The sequence below is a fragment of the Scyliorhinus canicula genome, chromosome 18, assembly GCF_902713615.1.
Source record: "Scyliorhinus canicula chromosome 18, sScyCan1.1, whole genome shotgun sequence".
Lineage (NCBI taxonomy): Eukaryota > Metazoa > Chordata > Chondrichthyes > Carcharhiniformes > Scyliorhinidae > Scyliorhinus > Scyliorhinus canicula.
The window spans coordinates 69870569-69893308 of NC_052163.1; the positions used below are offsets into that span (position 1 = coordinate 69870569).

The window sequence follows — 22740 nt, forward strand, 5'->3', positions numbered from 1 at the left end:
GTCCAAAGATGTGCAGGTTAGGTGGATTGGCCATGATAAATTGCCCCTTAGTGTCCAAAAGGTTTGGTGTGGGTACATGGATAGGGTGGAGCCGTGGGCTTAAATAGGGTGCTCTTTCTAAGGGCTGGTGCAGACTTGATGGGCCAAATGGCCCCCTTCTGCACTATAAATTCTATTCTATGGATCCTGCTTCCACTACCTTTTGCGTTCCAGAAACTCAACGACACTCTGAGAAAAATCACCTCTCCTCATCTCTGTCTTAAATGAGTGACCAGTTTATTTTAAGCAGTGACTCCTAATTTTAGATTCTCTCACAAGACAAAACATCCTCTCCACATCCACCCTGTCAATACCCCTCAGCATCTTAAACATTTCAATCAAGTCACCTCTTACGCCCTGTACAACTGAGGCATAACCTCCATACTTTTGTAATCAATAAATGATAACATTCTATTAGCTTTTCTGATTACTTGTTATACCTGTAACCTAGCCTTTTGCGATTCATACACGAGGACACCCAGATCCCTCTGAATAGCAGAGCTATCCCTCAACATAGAACATAGAACATAGAACAGTACAGCACAGAACAGGCCCTTCGGCCCTCAATGTTGTGCCGAGCCATGATCACCCTACTCAACCCACGTATCCACCCCACACCCGTAACCCAACAACCCCCCCTTAACCTTACTTTTATTAGGACACTACGGGCAATTTAGCATGGCCAATCCACCTAACCCGCACATCTTTGGACTGTTGGACTTTAACATCCCAATGAACAGATTATCTGGTCATTATCACTTTGCTTGTTTCATTCAAAACAAGTGTTGGTGGAATACTGATGTTAGTCTGTGATGTCAACACAACTAAAACAGAATGAACTATTATTGTCTGTGCATTAGATTGAGTCAATTAAGAATTAATAAATGACAATGCAGAAGTGCAGATATGGGCGGGATTCTCCGACACCCCCCCCCCCCCCCCCCCCGGGTTGCAGATTTGCCGGGGGTCGGCGTGAATCCCGCCCCCGCCGGCCGCCAAATTCTCTGGCCCTCCAGAGGTCGGCAAGGCATGAGTCGTGCCGCCCGCCCCGGAAAATGGTGGGGACCGGCGCGACTCAATGGGCCGCGGGGCTGCCCGCTGTTTTTTTCCAGTTCCCTTCTAGGTCCCTTACCGGCGTGACCTGGTGGCGTGGGCAGGCTCTGGGGTCCTGGCGATCTGGCCCCGGGGCTGCCCCCACGGTGGCCTGGCCCACAATCGGGGCCCACCGAGTGCCGGGCGGACCTGTGCCGTGGGGGCACTCTTTTCCTACACGTTGGCCGTGTCAGCGTTCGCGACGGAGGATTCCGCACCTTTGGGCCGGACTGACGCCGGAGTGGTTCATGCCACTCCGTCCCGCCGGGACCCCCCGCCCCGCCGGGTATGGGAGAATCCCGCCGGATATGTAAATATGGGTGTGTGACGGAGTGTGTGTTAGTGTGTGTAATTGTGACTATGAATGCCCCGAAGTAGTTGTCAATATGATTAAATGTGGATATGCAGGGATTTCCGGTTGCGGTGATGCGGAGCTAAGCCGCACGTTCGGCAGCTCCCGCTATTTTTGGACTTTTAAGGGCCCACGGCGGCGCTGGTTCAACTTTTCCCCGTGTGCGAACGCGGCCACTGTGCTCAGCTGCCAGTGGATGGGCTGGACCAGGAGCGGAGCGGTCAGAAAATCGACTTTGAAGCAGAGAAAGGTGCGAGGCAATGAAAACAAGATGGCGGCGGGCGGGGAACCGGCAGCATGGCAGCAGTGGGCGCGGGAGCAGCAGGAGCTGCTTCAGCGCTCCTTCAGGGAGCTGAAGGCTGAGATCCTGGAACCGTTTAAGGCCTCGCTGAACAAGATCATGGCGACTCAGACTGCTCAGGCTGCAGAGATCCGGCAGCTACAGCAAAAGACCTCGGAGAACAAGGACGAGCTCCTGGGCCTAGCAGTGAAGGTGGAGTCGCACGAGTCGCTTCACAAGAAATGGCTGGCAAGGATGCAGGAGTTGGAGAACCGCTCCCGTCGGAAGAACCTGCGGATTTTGGGCCTTCTGGAGGGGCTGGAAGGTTCGGATTTGGGGGCCTACGTGGTTGTGATGTTGAACTCGTTAATGGGCGTGGGGTCGTTCCAAGGACCCTTGGAGCTGGAGGGGGCCCATCGAGTGCTGTTGAGGAAGCCCAGGCCTAGTGCTGGTCCGCTTTCACTGCTTCGTTGACCGTGAGTGTGTGCTGAGATGGGCGAAGAAGGAAAGGAGCAGCAGGTGGGAGAATGCGGACATTAGCATTTATCAGGACTGGAGCACGGAGGTGGCGAAGAAAAGGGCTGGCTTCAATCGGGCGAAGGGAGCACTTCACAAGAAGAGGGTGAAGTTTGGCCTGTTACAGCCGGCTCGCCTTTGGGTCACTTACAAGGACCGCCAGCTCTACTTTGACTCTCCGGAGGAGGCCTGGGCTTTTGTCCAGGCAGAGAAATTGGACTCGAACTGAGGACTGGGGGGCTGGGGAAGGATGTACATTGTCCGGAGGCTTTGTCCTCCTTGGTATCCTTTCGTTTTTATTGGCTGTGTTTGATGTTGCTTTTTTGTTGCTCTGCTTCTTCGTTTTTTGAGGCTGTTATTTATTTACTGTGGTGCTTTTTAGTTTTTTCCACTGGTGGAGGGTTGGGGAGCTGTTCGCTGTCCCGCTGGGTCATGTGCCCGTCTTTTTCCCGCGTGTTGGGCTGGGGGGGGGGGGCGGAGTTCGGGATGGAGGAGTTGGGGGCGGGGCCGGCACTAGGAGGGGAGATTGGCGGTTGCGTTGCATCGGGGGGGGGGGTTGTCGGTATGGCGGGGGTAGCCGGGGTCAGCAGGAGTCGGCTGACTTACGGAAGTACAATGTTAGGGCAGCTAGGGGGCGCCCTAGCTTTGGGGGGGGGGGGGGGAGAGTAGGGGGGTACCGGGTTGCTGCCTGCAGGGGCCGTAGGGAAACGGCTGGTGAAGGAGGGGGCTGGGAGGGGGGTCTGCCACTGTGGGGAACGGGCCTGGGGGGGTTCCCTGGGCACGTGGTGAGCCGAGGGAGAGCTATGGCTGATCGGCGCAGAGGGAGGGGGAAGACCCCCCAGATTCGGCTGGTCACATGGAACGTGAGGGGGGCTGAATGGACCGGTGAAGCGGTCCCGGGTCTTGGCACACCTGAGGGGGCTGGGAGCAGATTTAGCTATGCTCCAGGAGACGCACCTTAAGGTGGCGGATCAGGTGAGGCTGAGAAGAGGCTGGGTAGGACAGGTGCTTCACTCGGGGCTCGATGCGAACAATCGAGGGGTGGCGATCTTAGTCGGGAAGAGCTTGTCGTTTGTTGCGTCTAATGTGGTGGCTGACAGTGCAGGTAGATATGTTATGGTGAGTGGTAGACTTCAGGGGGAGCGGGTGGTTCTGGTCAATGTGTACACCCCCAACTGGGATGATGCGGGCTTCATGCGGCGCATGCTGGGCCAGATCCCGGACCTGGAAGCGGGGGGTTTGATCCTGGGTGGGGACTTTAATACGGTGCTGGATCCGGCTCTGGATCGCTTGAAGTCTGGGACGGGTAAGAGGCCGGCGGAGGCCTCGGTGCTGAGGGGGTTCATGGATCAGATGGGAGGGGTAGACCCTTGGAGGTTCTTGAAGCCGGGGAGTAGGGAGTTCTCCTTTTTCTCCCATGTTCACAAGGCTTATTCCTGGATTGACTTTTTTGTTCTCAGCAGGGCGCTGATCCCGAGAGTGGTGGGGGCGGAGTATTCGGCGATAGCCATATCTGACCATGCTCCGCATGTTCAGGCCCAAGTCGTCGAGGGTGTCGGTCGTGGCAAAGAAGCTGAAAGGGTTAATGAAGCACATGAGGGGGAGGGGAGGCTGGACCAGTGGAGATTTGGGAGGCCAAGATTGAAGGAATTTTCATACTTTTCCTACATGCACTGGGTATACTCCTGGATTGATTTTGTTTTATGTTAGACAAGGCATTGCTGGTGGAGGTCACAAGGACGCTGCTTAATGTAATCATGATGCCTTCAGAGGCGCAGGAGTTGGAGGTAGTGGTGGCGATGGACGCGGAGAAGGCTTTTGACCGGGTGGAGTGGCAGTATTTGCTGGGGGCATTAGGGTGGTTCGGGCTTGGACAGGTGCTTGTGGACTGGGACCAGTTGCTGTACAAGGTGCCAGTTGCAAGTGTGGGGATGAACTGAGTGAGTTTGGGATATTTTGGGCTGGATCGGGGGATGAAGCAGGGTTACCCACTCTCCCCGTTACTTTTCACCTTGGCTATAGAAGCACTGGCAACAGCGCTGAGGGCGTTAAGGGTCTGGAGTGGGATTGAGCGTCGGGAGGGGGGTGGGGGGAGCGTTGTTGAGCACAGGGTACCACTGTATGTGGATGACCTGTTGTTATACATTTCAGACCTATTGAACAGTATTGGGGACATCATGCCGATTTTAGAGGAATTTGGCTGGTTCTTGGGATACAAGTTGAATATGGAGAAGAGTGAGATGTTCCTGATTGAGACTAGAGGGCAGGAAAGGAAGTTAGTGGAATTGTCGTTTAGGGTGGGGTGAGCTTTAGATACTTGGGTATCCAGGTGACATGGGGTTGTGAGCAGCTGCATAGGTTGAACCGGACTCGGCTGGTGGAGCAGATGGATTTCAAGAGGTGGGATGTGTTGCCACTGTCGCTGGCAGGGCAGGTGTAGACAGTAAAAATGACGGCGTCTGGAGGGCTGGATGTGAGGTTTCACGTGTGGCTGCAAGCAAGGATCGAGCGTTTTGGGGATCTGGTCATAGGGGGCAAATTTGTGAGGTTGGAGGACCTGGAGGAGGGGTCAAGCTGCCCAGGGGGATCAATTGTAGGTACCTGTAGGTCCGGATTTCATAAGGAGTGGGGTGCTGTCTTTTCCTGGGCTGCCGCCCCTGGGGTTGCAAGACAAGGTGCTATCGAGGAACGAGATTGGGCAGGGGAAGGTGTATGATGACTATAAGGAGTTGATGGACTGGGAGAGGGCTCCGATGGGCAACATAAAGCGCAAGTGGGAGGAGGAGCTGGGAGGGGAGGTGGAGGCCAAGACATGGGCATAAGCCTTGCGGAGGGTGAATGCGTCCTTGCCGTGTGCAAGGTTACGCCTCATTCAGTTTAAAGTAATACATAGGGCGCATATAACGGTGGCAAAGATGAGTAGGTTCTTTGAGGGATAGAGGATAGATGTGGGCAGTGCACAAGGAGGCCTGCGGATCACATCCACATGTTCTGGGTATGTCTGAAGCTGAAGGGGTTCTGGCAGGGGTTTGTGAATGTAAAGTCCGAGGTGCTAGGGGTGGAGATGGTCCCGAGTCTAGAGGCAGCATTTTTCGGGGTGTTGGAAGAGCTGGGAGTCCAGGGGCTGAGAGAGGCCGATATTTTGGTCTTTGCCTACCTGATAGCCCGGAGACGGATTTTGCTGGGGTGGCGGGACTCGGAGCTGCCGAAAGCAGAAGTGTGGGTGAGCGACCGGCAGAATTCCTGAGATTGGAGAAGGTCAAGTTTGTCTTGAGGGAGTAGGTGGATGGTTTCACTCGGAGGTGGAGCCGTTTGTTGATTTATTTAAGGAGGTTTGAAGGGTCAGCGGGGCGGGGGAATGGTGGTTAAAATTGGGAATGCGGCATGTGAGAAGCAGGTGGTATGAGGGGAGCAGGGGAGAGTGGGTGTTGGTTATTTACAACATTGTTTGGTTGTTCTTCTGCTTTTGTTTGTTTATATGAAAATGCCTTGAATAAAATATTTTTAAAAAATGCTTCTGTTCAATGATGACCTCCAAGATATTTATGCTAGCATAGTCAGCGATGTTGGAATCATTGAAAGTCAGGGCTCAAAGTTGTTATTATCTGGGGCTTACACAATGTGAATGTTGTTTGCCATTTGTTTGCCCATTCCTCAATGTTATCCAGTTCCTTCTCTATACTGTTTCTTTATTGAGTTTGTGAATGAACAGTTGCTGGACACAGCGGAATGGTCCTTGTTTGTGAGCTGAATGTTGGTGAGTGCCTGAAGGCCAAGAATGTTTTGCTGAAGAGTGTCTGCAGTCATGTCCTGGAGCCACGATAATAGGCCTTTAACACCCATAACCACCTTTGCCTGTATCAGCTGTCACTCCAGCACCAGAGGGATATTCTTTTGACCTCAATTTTTCAAAGGTTCTTTTTGTTGTGTTGAGGGTAACATTTACTTCAAGGGTTTTATTGACATGGGTTTTATGTCAGTTAAGGACTACATTTATGACAAGTTGTTTTGAGTCCTTCCTCTATTTCATTTGCAGACCTATATTGGGAACATTTTGGTTTCTGTGAACCCCTACAAACATGTTGGGATATACTCCAAAGAAAGAATCAAACAGTACAGGAGGAGAGAGCTCTCTGAAAACCCCCCGTAAGTACCTTTCTCATTAAAAGGAAAAGTTGATTGAACAAAGGCAGCTGGGACCGAGGATTGAGCTGGGACTCAATGATCAGTCGGGAGCTGATTTAAACTGAGAAAGCATTGACAAATATTTGAGCCATATTTGTTCCTATTGTTGAATAGAGGATTAATTGCGCGGAGATCACAGCTTTTCCATGGGGATGGAATCCAATATCCCATTTAAAAAGAAAGACTTTATGAGCAGGATGCACAAGGCCAGGTTAACAGGATGGTTTCAAATTGAAATGAAAGATGTTCAATTCTGAAAAGATTAGTGGTGGGCCAGAAAATTGGAAAAAATAATAAAGAGGCTGAAATTAGAGCACAGAAAATAGATGCAGGAGTAGGCCATTTGGCCCCTTGAACCTGCATCATCATTCAATATGATCAAGGCTGATCATGCAAATTCAGTATCCCACTCCCGCTTTCTCTCCATGCCCCTTGATCCCTTTAGCCACAAGGGCTACATCCAGCTCCCTCTTGAATATATCCAATGAACTGGCCCCAACAGCTTTCTGTGGTAGAGAATGCCACAAGTTCACAACTCTCTGAGAGAAGAAGTTCTTCCTCATCTCAATCCTGAATGGCTTACCCCTTATTCTTAGGCTGTGACCCCTATTCTGGACATCCCCAACATCGGGAACATTCTTTCCGCATCTAGCCTGTCCACTCCCATCAGGATTTTTTAGTTTCTATGAGATCCCCTCTCATTCTTCTAAACTCCAGTGAGTACAAGCCCAGTCGATCCAGTCTTTCTTCATATGTCAGTCCTGCCATCCCAGGAATTAGTCCAGTGAACCTTCCCTGGACACCCTCAATAGTAAGAATGTCCTTCCTCCAAATTTATAATGGAAAGAAGCAACTGGCAGAGACTTTGTACAAGGATTTTGTGTCTGCCAGTTGAAAACACATCTGCAAAATAGCAGAAAATCAAGAGGCAAATGGGAGGTAGGAACTTAAACAATCACAATCACGAGAGAAAAAGTACTGTGAAAACTAAAGGCTGATGTTATGATCTCATGGAGATCAATTATTTTTAAAAATAAATTCAAACTCCCAGTTATTAACTGAAGACAATATGCCAGATGGTTTTCATGTTTAAATAAAAACCTTCACTGGACAAGAGTTAAACAAGATGTCATGTGAGAGTACCTTTAAGAAATGGGTGTTTATAAATGGGTGTGTATACAAATATCTGTAGTGAGAGTACCTTTAAGAAATGGGTGTTTATTTCTGCAGTGATGCCAGAGAGTGGGGGGAGCTGGGCTGTCTGTCAGCTTTTTACTTTCATTTTTTAAAATAAATTTAGAGTACCCAATTATTTTTTCTAATTAAGGGGCAATTTAGGTGGGGTTACTGGGTTGCAGGGATAGGGTGAAGGTAGGGGCCCTTTAGGGCAGTACGGTGGCACCGTGGTCTGCACTGCTGCCTCACGGCGCCGAGGTCCCAGGTTCGACCCCGGCTCTGGGTCACTGTCCATGTTGAGTTTGCACATTCTCCCCATGTTTGCATGGGTTTCGCCCCCACAATCCAAAGATGTGCTGGGTACGTGGATTGGCCATGCTAAATTGCCCCTGAATTGGAAAAAATGAATTGGGTATTCTAAATTTATTTTTTAAAAATAAAAAAAAAGGTGGGGGCCCTTCCCAAGGGCCGGTGCAGACTTGATGGGCCGAATGGCCTCCTTCTACGATTTTATAAAGAACAGAGAAAGATGCAGCACAGGAACAGGCCCTTTGGCCCTCCATGCCTGCACCGACCATGCTGCCCATCTATCCAGAAACCTTCTACACTTCCGGTGTCTGTATCCCTCTATTCCCATTCTATTCATGTATATGTCAAGATGCCGCTTAAACGTCACTATTGTACCTGCCTCCACCACCTCCTCCGGCAGCGAGTTACAGGCAACCATTACCCTCTGTGTAAAAAACTCTCCTCTAAACTTTGTCCCTCGCACCTTAAAATCTATTTCCCCTGGTAACTGATTCTTCAACCCTGGGAAAAAGCTTCTGACTATCCATGCTGTCCATGCCCCCCCCCCCCCCCCCCCCCATAATCTTATAGACTTCTATCAGGTCGTCCCATAACCTTCGTTGTTCCGGTGAGAATAAACCAAGTTTATCCAGCCTCTCCTCATAGCTAATGCCCTTCATACCAACAACATCCTGGTAAACCTCTTCTGTACCCTCTCCAAAACCTCGACATCCCCCCTGGTAGTGTGGCGACCAGAATTTAACACTATATTCCAAACGTGGCCTAACTAAGGTTCGATACAGTTGCAGCATGACTTGCCAATTTCTATACTCAATGCCCCGGCTGATGAAGGCAAGCATGCCGTATGCTTTCTTGACTACCTTTTCCACCTATGTTGCCACTTTCAGTGACCTGTGGACCTGTACACCCAGATCCCTCTGCCTGTCAGTACTCTTGAGGGTCATTTACCCTATATTTTCCACCTGTATTAAACCTTCCAAAATACATTACCTCACATTTGTCCACATTAAACTCCATCTGCCATCTCCACCCAAGTTTCTAACCAATCTAAATTCTGCTGTATCCTCTGACATCACTCATCACAATCCACAATTCCGCCAACTTATCACGATCCGCAAGCTTACTAATTAGATCAGTTATATTTTCCTCCAAATCATTATATATACTACAAACAGCAAAGGTCCCAGCACTGAACCCTGTGGAACAGCCCTGCATTCAGAAAAGCACCCTTCCACTGCTACCCTCTTTCTTCTATGACCAAGCCAATTCTGTACCCACCTTGCCAGCTCACCTCTGATCCCATGTGACATATGAATAATTGAAACCCTTTATGGAGACAGCTGTAGACATCTCATCTCCACAAAGGCACAGAAAGGTATTACCCAGTATTTAGCATTTTTCCACTTCCAATTCTGTCCATATTAAATCAAAATAGGCCAACCGTTGAATGGCAATCACTCAGGGTCTGTTTACCAGCTTCTCAATTAGGTGCTTTCATTTATCTTACATACAAAATAAATTTTAATTCCCAAACTAAAAGTTATATTCGTAAAATACATAATATAATCTTTATTGTCACAAGTAGGCTTACATTGCAATGAAGTTACAGTGAAAAGCCCCATGAATCATGACATTACATATGCAGCACGGTAGCACAGTGGTTAGCATAGTTTCTTCACAGCTACAGGGTCCCAGGTTCGATTCCCAGCTTGGGTCACTGTCTGTGCGGAGTCTACACGTTCTCCCCGTGTGTGCTTGGGTTTCCTTTGGGTGCTCCGGTTTCCTCCCACAGTCCAAAGATGTGCGGGTTAGGTGGATTGGCCATGCTAAATTACACTTAGTGTCCAAAAAGGTTAAGTGGGGTTACAGGAATAGGGTGGAGGTCCGGGCTTGGGTGGGGTGCTCTTTCCAAGGGTCGGTGCAGACGCGATGGGCCGAATCGCCTCCTTCAGCACTGTAAATTCTATGATATTCATAATACAAGACCTCTGGATAGCCTGTATCCTTGGCTGCAAAGATAGTAGATGCATTCATTGTAATCTTCCAAAATTCCTTAAATTCTGAAAAGGTTGCATAGACTGGAAAACTACAAATGTAACACCATGATTCAGGTAAGAAGGGAGACAGAAACAGGAAACGATAAGCCAGTTTGTCTGACATCTGAAAATGCTAAAAATCCATTATTATGGGGGTGGTAGCTGGACATTTCGAAAATTGTAATGCTATCAGGTAAGTCAACATGGTTTTATGAAAGGGAAATTGTCTTTGACAAATTTATTCTTTGATGAAGTGACAAGCAGACTGGATAAAGGGAACCAGTCAATGTACTATATTCGCGTTTTCAAAAGGCATTTTCTTTTAGTGTATCTTCACAGACAGGCCAGACGGTATAGCTTCAGTGGTGGGGAAACTATGGTAAGCAATACTGAGATAGAATTGATCTGCATTTGGAGAGGCAGGGATTAATCACGAACAATCAGCGTGGTTTTGTTAAGGGTAGGTCATGTCTGACCAACTTGATTGAGTGTTTCGAAGAGGTGACCAGGTATAAAGATGAGGGTAGCATGGTAGCACAAGTGGATAGCACTGTGGCTTCACAGCGCCAGGGTCCAGGTTCGATTCCCGGCTGGGTCACTGTCTGTGCGGAGTCTGCACGTTCTCCCCGTGTCTGCGTGGGTTTCCTCCGGGTGCTCCGGTTTCCTCCCACAGTCCAAAGACGTGCAGGTTAGGTGGATTGGCCATTATAGATTGCCCTTAGTGACAAAAAAAAGGTTAGATGGGGTTATTGGGTTACGGGGATAGGGGACCTCGGACCTAATAAACGTCCTATCCTGCAGACTATACCTCCTGCTTCGAGTGGCTACTGGCTTGCAATCAGCGGTGAGGTTAGCGAAGAGGGGAGGAGGGTCGACTTTTAGGGTTGCAAGGCTGCATATGGTGTGCGGGGGCAGGGGTCCGCCAAAACTAAGAGTTAGGCTCCTGAGATTGCACTGAAAGTCGAGTGCTAAAAGGAGAGGGGCGCAGAGGTCTGGGAGCACATACAATTGAAAATTAGTATACTCGGTGCCCTGTATCGCTAAGTTTGCAGTAGTGCACCCTTGGATTTGTACTGAGTGCGACCCAGAGGCGAGGGAGATTGTTTGTTGCGTCGGGAATATCGGGAGCAAGCAGCGTCTTACCAGATCGGGGTGAATAAAACTCTCGGTGCTCCCGGATTCGAACAGGCAAGGTGTCTCATACCCGTTAACCTGGACGGCCATCATGGAGCTCCCGAGGTGTTTGGGTCGCAACTGAGTTGAGGGTAATCGGCGGCGTGATCGGCGGTGCTGGAGCGGCCCCGCGATGTCCGTGCAGGTCATATGCGTCGAGTGGCGTAGCAAATGGTGGCCAAGGTGGCAGCCCCCATTGATCGAGCATGGCGGGTGATGAGGAAGATGGCACCCAAGATGGCGGTCTCCATGGATCGCACGTGGCCGGCCACGTGGGGGAGGGGGGCCAAGTTGGCGGCCCCCGTGAGTCGCACGTGTTGTGTGGAGTCAGAGTCGGCAGACAAGCTGCCACATTACGGGGTTTGCGAGCCTGAGAGTCGGTGGATCGGGTCTGTGAGTTCGAGTGTTTAGGCTTGGCCAGGCAGACCTTGGCGAAGTGTCCTTTTCGCCCGCAGCTGCTGCAGTTCACGTTGCGGGCCGGGCATTGTTGCCGGGGGTGTTTAGGCTGGCTGCAAAAATACCAAGGTAGCCCCCCCATGATGAGCGGGCGGCCACGCGGCACAGGCCTGGGGTAGTCTCTGGTCGGGGGCCCACGAGGGAGTCGCGTGGTCGGCCGGGAAGAGACTCTGAAAAGAGTCGGCAGTGAGACTCTGAAAAATGACCTCCAGCGAGGTCGCCAGTTTTACCGTGTCATCCAGGTCCAAGGCCCGTTTTTCGAGCAGGCATGCCTCACATAGTTCGATCTGACCCCCGCAACGTAAACGTCTCGGACAACGAGCTCCATGTGCTGAGTGGCCGTAACGGCCTGATAGTTACAGTTGCGCACGAGGGCTTTGAGGTCGCGCAGATAGTCATCCAGCGACTCCCCGGGGCGCTGGCGGCGAGTGGTGAAGATATGTCGCGCGTAGACCTCGTTCACAGGCCACATGTAGATGCGTTCGAGTATTGCGAGGGCCTCTGTATAGGAGGTGGCTTCGTCGAGCTGGGCAGAAATGCGATGGCTCACCCGTGCGTGGAGGAGCCTCAATTTCTGTTCATCCGTGACGGATGACATCGACGATGCGGCAAGGTAGGCCTTGAAACACCGAAGCCAATGTGAAAACATTTCTTTCGCCTCCGCGGCCTGTGGATCGAGCTCCAGTCTGTCAGGTTTGAGGGCTGACTCCATAGTAGTTCTTTAAGTTGATTAAATTGATGCGACCGTCAATTCACTCGAAGACACGTGTCGAAGTACACAGTGGTTTTAATCAACTTACAACTTTGCCTGCCTGCGATCGGTACAAACTGAAGGCGGTCCCGCAGGTCTGCTGCTCTGATACTTCCTCTAAAGGGTGGAGCCATGGGTGGAGCTCGTACATGCTCCAACAACTCCCCCTGTGGGTGAAGCCACACAATGGCCCATAGATGGAGCCCACAGGGTTAATAACATAGAATAACGTAATACAGTATACTGGTGAATTAACAGTATTTATACATTTATACATTTACCACACAGCCCACGCCACTCCAACTGCCTATCCCGGCATCAACTGGCATGCACAGTGGCACCGGTGCCAATGCACGCATATACAGTGGCACTGGCACAAACGCGCGCATGCGCAGTGGCTCCCTTTTCCGTGCCGGGCCCGACGCAACGTGGCGTAGGGCTAAAGGGGCCGGCACGGAAGAAAGGACTCTCCCAGTCCGAGAGGCTGGCCCGCCGATCCGTGGGCCCCGATCGCGGGCCAGGTCACAATGGACCCCCCCAGGACCCCCCAGGATGGACCCCCCATCCTGGGCCGAGAGCCGACCACACTGGCACCAATGGGTTTAGTAACGAACATCCTTTTGCAGTAAGATATTGGGAGCTATTAGGATGAATGTTGGGATATCCCAGAGCCACTGTGTAGGATACTTAGTATGAGTGGAATCAGAAATGAGTCGGTAACGGATGTTTTCTCACCCACAGGCATATCTTTGCTATTGCTGACATTGCGTACACACTGAGCCAGAGTCTTGAGGGAGAACAATGCATCATCATCAGGTGTGTGGGACAGCCTCTCAGCTCTGTATGTCCGCCATTCCTGTAAACGATACTGAGTTATGCTGGAGAAATTCGGGAGAGATTCCAAGTTTATTCTGGATTATCCTGTATTGATTCTGGAGTGAATCTGAAAAACCCTGCTCTTGAGATATCGCAAAAACATTCCAAAGGGTGGGTCGCGACCCGTGGGTGAGTCGCGGGCGGGTGCCGGGAGAGTTGGGGAGCAATTGGTTGCACGGTTCCCGTGCTGGTCCCGATCATGGGAGATGCCCCCAATGGCCACTACCGGCTTTTACATTGAAAATGGCGGTCGCTGCCACCTTTTATTTATTTGTTTATTTATTTTTTAAATTTAGAGTACCCAATTTTTTTTTTCCAATTAAAAGGCAATTTAGTTTAGAAGGGTGACTAGCAGCATCATAAGCTTTGTTTGGGCGCATGGGACCCCGAGGGTGAAGAGGGTCTTCTTGGAGCGGGGTAGAGATGGGGGGGGGGGGGGGGGGCTGGCGTTACCCAATCTCTCGGGGTATTATTGGGCGGCCAATGTGTCGATGGTGCGCAAGTGGGTAATGGAGGGGGAGGGGGCAGCATGGAAACGGATGGAGAGGGCGTCCTGTGCAGATACAAGCCAGGGGGCCCTGGTAACGGCGCCGTGGCCGCTCCCTCCTACGAGGTATACCACGAGTCCGGTGGTGGCGGCTACCCTCAAGATTTGGGGGCAATGGAGGCGACATAGGGGAGAAGTGGGGGGCTCGATGGAGGCTCCGTTAAGGGGGAACCATAGGTTCGTCCCGGGGAACATTGATGGGGGATTTCAGGGTTGGCACAGAGCGGGCATCAGACAGCTGAGGGACCTGTTTATTGATGGGAGGTTTGCGAGCCTGGGGGAGTTGGAGGAGAAATTTGGGCTCCCCCGGGGAACATGTTCAGGTATCTGCAGGTAAAGGCATTTGCTAGGCGGCAGGTGGAGGGATTCCCTTCGCTTCCCGCGAGGGGGGTGAGCGACAGGGTGCTTTCGGGGGTCTGGGTCGGAGAGGGGAAGATATCTGATATCTACAAGGTTATGCAGGAGGCGGAGGAGGCATCAGTAGAGGAGCTGAAAGCTAAGTGGGAGGGGGAACTGGGGGAACAGATCGAAGACGGGACATGGGCTGATGCTCTGGAGCGGGTTAATTCTTCCTCCTCGTGTGCGCGGCTTAACCTCATCCAATTCAAGGTGCTGCACCGGGCCCACATGACTGGGACGAGGATGAGTAGGTTCTTTGGGGGTGAAGGCAGGTGTGCCAGGTGCTCGGGGAGTCCAGCGAACCATGCCCATATGTTCTGGGCATGCCCGGCATTGGAGGAGTTCTGGAAGGGGGTGGCGAGGACGGTGTCGAGGGTGGTGGGATCCAGGGTCAAGCCAGGATGGGGACTCGCGATTTTTGAGGTTGGGGTGGAGCCGGGAGTGCAGGAGGCGAAAGAGGCCGGTGTGCTGGCCTTTGCGTCCCTAGTAGCCCGGCGAAGGATCTTGCTACAATGGAAGGATGCGAGGCCCCCAAGCGTGGAACCCTGGATCAATGACATGGCGGGTTTCATTAAGCGAGAGAAGGTCAAATTCGCCCTGAGAGGGTCGGTACAAGGGTTCTTTAGGCGGTGGCAACCTTTTCTCGACTTTCTGGCTCGACGATAGGGTACAGGGACAGTAGCAGCAGCAACCCGGGGGGGAGGGGGGGAAGGGGGAGGGAAAAGGGGGGGGGGGGCGGACAATGACTATGTTTGTTTATTTAATTTTAATTTATTTTTAAGTTCTTTTGTTGTTCATTGGTGTTGGGGGGGTGGGGGGATGTGATACATGCGTCGATACGGTCTGGGGGTGTTACAGTTATTGTGGGTTATTTTGTTGCATTTCATTGTTTGTCATTATGTTTTATATTTTCTGTAAAAAATTCCAATAAAAATTATATTAAAAAAAAAAGGCAATTTAGTGTGGCCAATTCACCTACCCTGCACATCTTTTTGGTTTGTGGTGGTGAGACCCATGCAGACATGTGGAGAATGTGCAAACTCCACATGGACAGTGTCCCTGGGCCAGGATCGAACAGGGTCTGCTGCTTCATGGTGCCATGCTGCCCCTGCTGCCACCTTTTAAATAAAAATACGTGAGGCTGTGTTCAGTCTTCTGTAAAATAGTGGCAGCAGAGAACTGGTTACGGCCCTGCAAGTACATTTGATGTCAAGTGTCTTGTACGTGCTTTTGCCGCCATACCACGGAGCAGAGTTGCTTCCATTTTCCAGCTGCTGGCAAGAAGACTATGAAGATGTATCATTTTCTTAAAAGTAAGAGATGGCCAGTGATTCAAATAGGCAGTGTATCTATTCAATAGGATCTTACGACAGAATCTGCTGAAGAGAACTGCTCAGAAGAGTCCAGGGCAGGATAGAACTGTGCTAGTGTTAACTCTGTACAGAACTCCTGGGCATTTGGTTAAGAGCCTACAAAGAAGACACTTAACTCGGCAACAAAACGGCATAAAGATGATTTCTTGAGGTACAGTTTTGCCAATTGTGTCAATGCAAATAAGGATGCAAAGCCCACATATGTTACTTGCAGGGAAGTACTGGCAAATGAGAGAAGTTTCAGATTTTGAAAGAGAAGTGGTGGGTTAAAAATTCCTTTTGAGGTTGAGACCCCAGAGTCAGTTATTAGCTCAGAGCTGACTCCAAATTAAAAGACTATGCTGCTGTAGCTGACCTGTGATACCACATTAAAAACACACGAATAGCTCATGAGGCTGTCTGCATTCTGGAATAGCAGCTTCCAGGAGTATCCAGTGCTGAGTAAAATAAACATTTTATTGCTGTTGCCCTTCTTGACGATCTACATGTATGAGGCTGGATTTTCCATTTTCATAAAGATGAAGATGGCACAAAGAAACTGGCTGAAGTCTGCACCTCCCGTACCAGCCTCCCCGGACAGGCGCCGGAATGTGGCGACTAGGGGCTTTTCACAGTAACTTCATTGAAGCCTACTCGTGACAATAAGCGATTTTCATTTTTCATTTTTCACCTGATATGCGTATTGCCCTCTCCTCCTGTGAACCTGATTCAAGTGAGATCATGAGGATCTTTCGTATCAAAGGTAAAGTGTGTTGCAAAGATTGGCTAGCGTGGGTCGGCTGCCGTGGGTCCCAAAGATCGGCCGGTTGGCAAAAATGGGTCCTGGGAAAAATAGTTTGAAAAACACTGCTCTGGAATGTTTCTGGAATGTTGGTGGGGTGAGTCTGATGATGGGGTGACTCTGGATGATTCTAAAGTGATCTTGTGATAATTCTGGGCTGATTGTGGAGTGAATCTGGGGTAAAATTGCTGGAAACTAGATGCTGGTGGGGAATAATTGTGACTAATACTCATTTTCCTATTTGTTTCTGTCTAGTGGACAAAGTGGTTCAGGCAAGACTGAAGCAGCCAAACTGATTATTCACTACCTGACGGCACATTACCAGGAAACCAGGGAGGAACACATTTGTCAGGTCAGGTCCTCTACATTAAACTCACCTGAAAAACCTGAAAAAAACACAATGAGCTTCCTTCAGAAACAAGATTGGCAGCATTGACATGATTTGCAGAGAGACACAGACAGACGTAAACACAGACACAGACAGACACACAACACATAGAGGCACAGACATACATAGATGCAGACATATACACACAGGCAAACACACACAACTACATTTAGAAAGACAACTCAGAGATGTTTACACACACTGTCACATGCAAAGACAGGCACACAAACACAGACAGAGAACACAAACATTCACACTGACTGATACACACAAACACACAGACAACATACACATACAGGTACACACACTCATCAGACACACAGTACACACATTCACACAGACACATACATACAAACAGACAGACACAACACAGTCGCACACACAAACACCAACCCATCCCCACACCCAACACTATCTCCTGCTCCTATTTCATATGTTTGCATGTATCTCTGTCCTACATACCTGCATATTTTAGACACTTCATGAAATCAGGTATATATACATTGTAAATGCACTCATACACATTGTAGACCTGGTGTTCACTTGGACACTGAGATGACGAGGGTACAAAAGTGGTCACGTGTTGGGAGCGGGGCAGAGACACAGTATTATCAATAAACCGCTATTGTTTTAAGTCTCTGGCCGCCAGTTAATGCAACCCAATACTTCCACACACATTATGGAAACATACAGGTGCACACAATCTTCATACACACTCAGTAATCACTGTCCTGGAGCCCTGTAGGTGACAGTTCTTAGTCATAGTTGATATAAACCAGAGAATTTAGTATCAATATGAATGATCAGTGACTCTGATTTGAAAACAGTAAGAAGTCTTACAACACCAGCTTAAAGTCCAACATGTTTGTTTCAAACACTAGCTTTCGGTCAGACCTGAGGAAGGAGCAGTGCTCCGAAAGCTAGTGTTTGAAACAAACATGTTGGACTTTAACCTGGTGTTGTAAGACTTCTTACTGTGCTCACCCCAGTCCAACGCAGGCATCTCCACATCCTGATTTGAATAGAGGATCCCATGTCAGCCACCTGATCCATTCTGAGCTGTAGTGATACTCAGGGAGCTAGGCAGAAAGTTGAAATTCAGGACCTCTAGGGTTGTAATCTCGGGATTACTCCCTGTGTCATGTGCCAGTGAGGCTAGAAATAGGAAGATAGAACAGCTAAACACGTGGCTAAACAGCTGGTGTAGGAGGGAGGGTTTCCATTATCTGGGAGCTCTTCCGGGGCAGGTATGACCTGTATAAAAAGGACGGGTTTCATCTAAACTGGAGAGGCATAAATATCCTGTCCGCGAGGTTTGCTAGTGTCACATGGGAGGGTTTAAACTAGTATGGCAGTGGGGTGGGTACCGCAGCAATAGGTCAGAAGGTGAAAACATTGAGGGAGAACTAGGGAATAGGTCCAGTATGACTCTGAGGAAGAGCAGAGAGGGAGATGTTGCTGAAAACAGGAGGACTGATGGCCTGAAGTGAATATGTTTTAATGCAAGAAGTATAACAGGTAAGGCAGATGAACTTAGAGCTTGGATTAGTACTTGGAACTGTGATGTTGTTGCCATGACAGAGACCTGGTTGAGGGAAGGACAGGACTGGCAGCTAAACGTTCCAGAATTTAGATGTTTAGGCGGGATAGAGGGGGATGTAAAAGAGGTGGCGGAGTTGCGCTACTGGTTAGGGAGAATATCACAGCTGTACTGCAGGAGGACACCTCAGAGGTAGCGAGGCTATATGGGTAGAGATCAGGAATAAGAAGGGTGCAGTCACAATGTTGGGGGTTTACTACAGGCCACTCAACAGCCAGCGGGAGATAGAGGAGCAGATAGGCAGACAGATTTTGGAAAGGAGTAAAAGCAACAGGATTGTTGTGATGGGAGACTTTAACTTCCCCAATATTGACTGGGACTCACTTAATGCTCGGTGCTTGGACGGGCCAGAGTTTGTAAGGAGCATCCAGGAGGGCTTCTTAAAACAATATTTAGATAGTCCAACTAGGAAAGGGGCTGTACTGGACCTGGTATTGTGGAATGAGCCCGGCCAGGTGATAGATGATTCAGTAGGGGAGCATTGCGGGAACAGTGACCACAATTCAGTAAGTTTTAACGTGCTGGTGGACAAGGATAAGAGTGGTCCTAGGGTGAATGTGCCAAATTGGGAGAAGGCTAATTATAGCAATATTAGGCAGGAACTGAAGAACCTAGATTGGGGGCGGATGTTTGAGGATAAATCAACATCTGACATGTGGGAGGCTTTCAAATGTCAGTTGAAAGGAATTCAGGACCGGCATGTTCCCGTGCGGAAGAAGAACAAATACAGCAAATTTCGGGAACCTCGGATAACGAGAGATATTGTAGGCCTCATCAGAAAAAAAGGAGGCATTTGTCAGGGCTAGAAGGCTGGGAAAAGACAAAGCCTGTGTGGAATATAAGGAAAGTAGGAAGGAACTTAAGCAAGGAGTTAGGAGGACTAAAAGGGGTCACGAAAAGTCATTGGCAAATTGGGTTAAGGAAAATCCGAAGGCTTTTTACACGCACATAAAAGCAAGAGGGTAGCCAGGGAAACGGTTGGCCCACTGAAGGACAGGCGAGGGAATCTCTATGTGTGGAGCGAGAGGAAATGGGCGAGGTACTAAATGAATACTTTGCCTCAATATTCACCAAAGAGAAGGAATTGGTGGATGTTGAGTCTGGAGAAGGTTGTGTAGGTAGCCTGGGTCACATTGAGATCCAAAAAGATGAGTTGTTGGGCGTCTTGAAAAACATTAAGGTAGATAAGTCACCAGGGCCTGATGGGATCTACCCCAGAATACTGAAGGAGGCTAGAGAGGAAATTGTTGAGGCCTTGACAGAAATCTTTGGATCCTCACTGTCTTCAGGTGTGTCCCGGAGAACTGGAGAATAGCCAATGTCGTTCCTTTGTTTAAGGAGGGTAGCAAGGATAATCCAGGGAACTACAGGCCGGTGTGCCTTATGTCAGTGGTAGGGAAATTACTGGAGAGAATTCTTCGAGACAGGATCTACTCCCATTTGGAAGCAAATGGACGTATTAGCGAGAGGCAGCATGGTTTTGTGAAGGGGAGGTCGTGTCTCACTAACTTGATCGGGTTTTTCGAAGAGGTCACAAAGATGATTGATGCAGGTCGGGCAGTGGATGTTGTCTATATGGACTTCAGTAAGGCCTTTGACAAGGCCCCTCATGCTAGACTGGAACAAAAGGTGAAGTCACATGGGATCAGGGGTGAGCTGGCAAGATGGATACAGAACTGGCTAGGTCACAGAGGCAGAGAGTAGCAATGGAAAGGTGCTTTTCTAATTGGAGGGCTGTGACTAGTGGTGTTCCGCAGGGATCAGTACTGGGACCGTTGTTTGTAGTATATATAAATGATTTGGAGGAAAATGTAACTGGTCTGATTAGTAAGTTTGCAGACGACACAAAGGTTAGTGGAATTGCGGATAGCGATGAGGACTGTCAGAGGTTACAGCAGGATTTAGATCATTTGGAGACTGGCGGAGAGATGGCAGATGGAGTTTTATCCGGACAAATGTGAGGTAATACATTTTGGAAGGTCTAATGCAGGTAGGGAATATACAGTGAATGGTAGAACACTCAAGATTATTGACAGTCAGAGAGATCTAGGTGTACATGTCCACAGGTCACTGAAAGGGGCAACACAGGTGGAGAAGGTAGTCAAGAAGGCATACGGCATGCTTGCCTTCATTGGCCGGGCATTGAGTATAAAAATTGGCAAGTCATGTTGCAGCTGTATAGAACCTTAGTTTGGCCACACTTGGAGTATAGTATTCAATTCTGGTTGCCACACTCCAGAAGGATGTGGAGGCTTTAGAGGCGTACCAGCCTCCCCGGACAGGCGCCGGAATGTGGCGACTAGGGGCTTTTCACAGTAACTTCATTGAAGCCTACTCATGACAATAAGCGATTTTCATTTTTTTCATTTTCAGGGTGCAGAAGAGATTTACCAGGATGTTGCCTGGTATGGAGGGCATTAGCTATGAGGAGCGGTTGAATAAACTCGGTTTGTTCTCACTGGAACGACGGAGATTGAGGGGCGGCCTGATAAAGGTCTACAAAATTACAATGGTCATAGACAGGGTGGATAGTCAGAGGCTTTTTCCCAGGGTAGAGGGGTCAATTACTAGGGGGCATAGGTTTAGAGGAGATGAACTGAGACAATTTTTTTACACAGAGGGTAGTGGGTGCCTGGAACTCGCTGCCGGAGGAGGTGGTGGAAGCAGCGACGATAGTGACGTTGAAGGGGCATCTTGACAAATACATGAATAGGATGGGAATAGAGGGATACGGACCCTTGAAGTGCGGGAGATTTTAATCTAGACGGGCAGCATGGTCGGCACAAGCTTGGAGGGCCGAAGGGCCTGTTCCTGTGCTGTACTTTTCTTTGTTCTTTGTTCTTAATAGCCAACATTTTCCTCAGAGCCCCTGGGTTAAGGAAGGAAAATTCAACAAGACATTGTGCCCCTGACCATCATCCAGTTGGAAAGCACATGGAGCTATAATGAAAGAATATGATTGGTGTTGACAAAGGGTCATTTGGACTCGAAACATTAGCTCTTTTCTCTCCTTACAGATGCTGCCAGACCTGCTGAGATTTTACAGAATTTTCTCTTTTGGTTTCAGATTTCAGTATCCGCAGTAATTTGCTTCTAATACACACTAATTCTCATCACTTGGCCAATGGCCTTGAATATTATGACATTTCAAGTGCTCATCCCCAAGTACATAGAACATAGAACGGTGAACAGTACAGACAGAACAGGCCCTTCGGCCCTTGATGTTGTGCCGAGCCATGATCACCCTACTCAAACCCACGTATCCACCCTATACCCGTAACCCAACAACCCCCCCCTTAACCTTAGTACTTTGTAAAGATTGTCCGCTTTCCTGCCTCAACCACTGCTGGCTCACAGCACCAGGGACCTGGATTCAATTCCAGCCTTGGGTCACTGTTTGTGTGGAATTTGCCCGTTCTTCCCACGTCTGCCTGGGTTTTCTCTGGGTGCTCTGGTTTTCTCCCACAGTCCAAAGATGTGCAGCTTAGGTGGATTGGCCATGATAAATTGCCCCTTAGGGTCCAGGGATGGGTAGGTTAGGTTATTGGGTTACCGGGATAGGGCAGGGTGGAGAGGGGAGGAGACATGGGTAGAGTGCACATTTGAATGGCCAGTGAAGACTCGATGGGCCGAATGGCCTCCTTCTGCATTGTAGGAGTTCTATGATTCTATACCCTCCCAGGCAAAGTATTCCAGATTCCCACCACCCTCTGGGTGAAAACCCTTTCCTCAAAACCCCTCTAATCCTCCTGCCCCTCATCTTAAAATAATGTCTCCCTTTTTATAAGCTTTTGAACTGAGGGGAACTGCTGCTTTCTATCCACCCTGTTCATGTCCTTCATAATCGTATACACCTCAATCAGTTCCCACTCAGCCTTCTCTGCTCCAAAGTAAACAATCTCAGCCTATCCAGCCTCTTTTCATAACTCAAATGCTCCATCCCAGGTAACATCTTGATGAATCTCCTCTACCACCTTTCCAGTGCAATCAGATCTTTCCTGTAGTGAGGCGAACAGACCTGCACACAGCTCTCAAGATGTGGCCCAAAATCCTGCACAGCTCCAGCACAACCTCCCTGCTTTTATAATCTGTGCCACGACTGATAAAGGCAAGTGTCGCATATGCTTTCTTAACTACATTGGCTTACTGCTCGAAACAAACATAGAATGCATTGAGTTCATCAGGGAGGGGTGCTCTTTTGCCCGAGGTTCTACTCGGCTTTGCTTCGTAGCCTGTTATATTGTTTAAGCCTTGCCACAACTTACGAGAGTTTGTGTCGTTAGTCTGGGACTCTAGTTTAGTTGGGTATTATCTCTTGGCATCCCTGATGGCTTTGTGGGGGTCATGCCTAGATTTCCTGTAAAGGTTCGGGTCACCCGCCTTGAATGCCTCAGACTTGGCCTTCAGTAGG

At 49.4% G+C, this 22740-nt stretch overlaps 1 protein-coding gene across 1 annotated transcript in view; it reads left to right on the forward strand.

Moving 5' to 3' along the window:
* Positions 1–22740, forward strand: part of myo15b (myosin XVB) — a 709406-nt gene that overhangs the window by 29764 nt on the left and 656902 nt on the right. The window contains exons 4-6 of the mRNA XM_038776546.1: positions 6316–6425; positions 13107–13181; positions 16597–16693. Coding sequence (XP_038632474.1) covers positions 6316–6425; positions 13107–13181; positions 16597–16693 — 282 coding nt within the window. The remainder of the gene's footprint in view (positions 1–6315; positions 6426–13106; positions 13182–16596; positions 16694–22740) is intronic.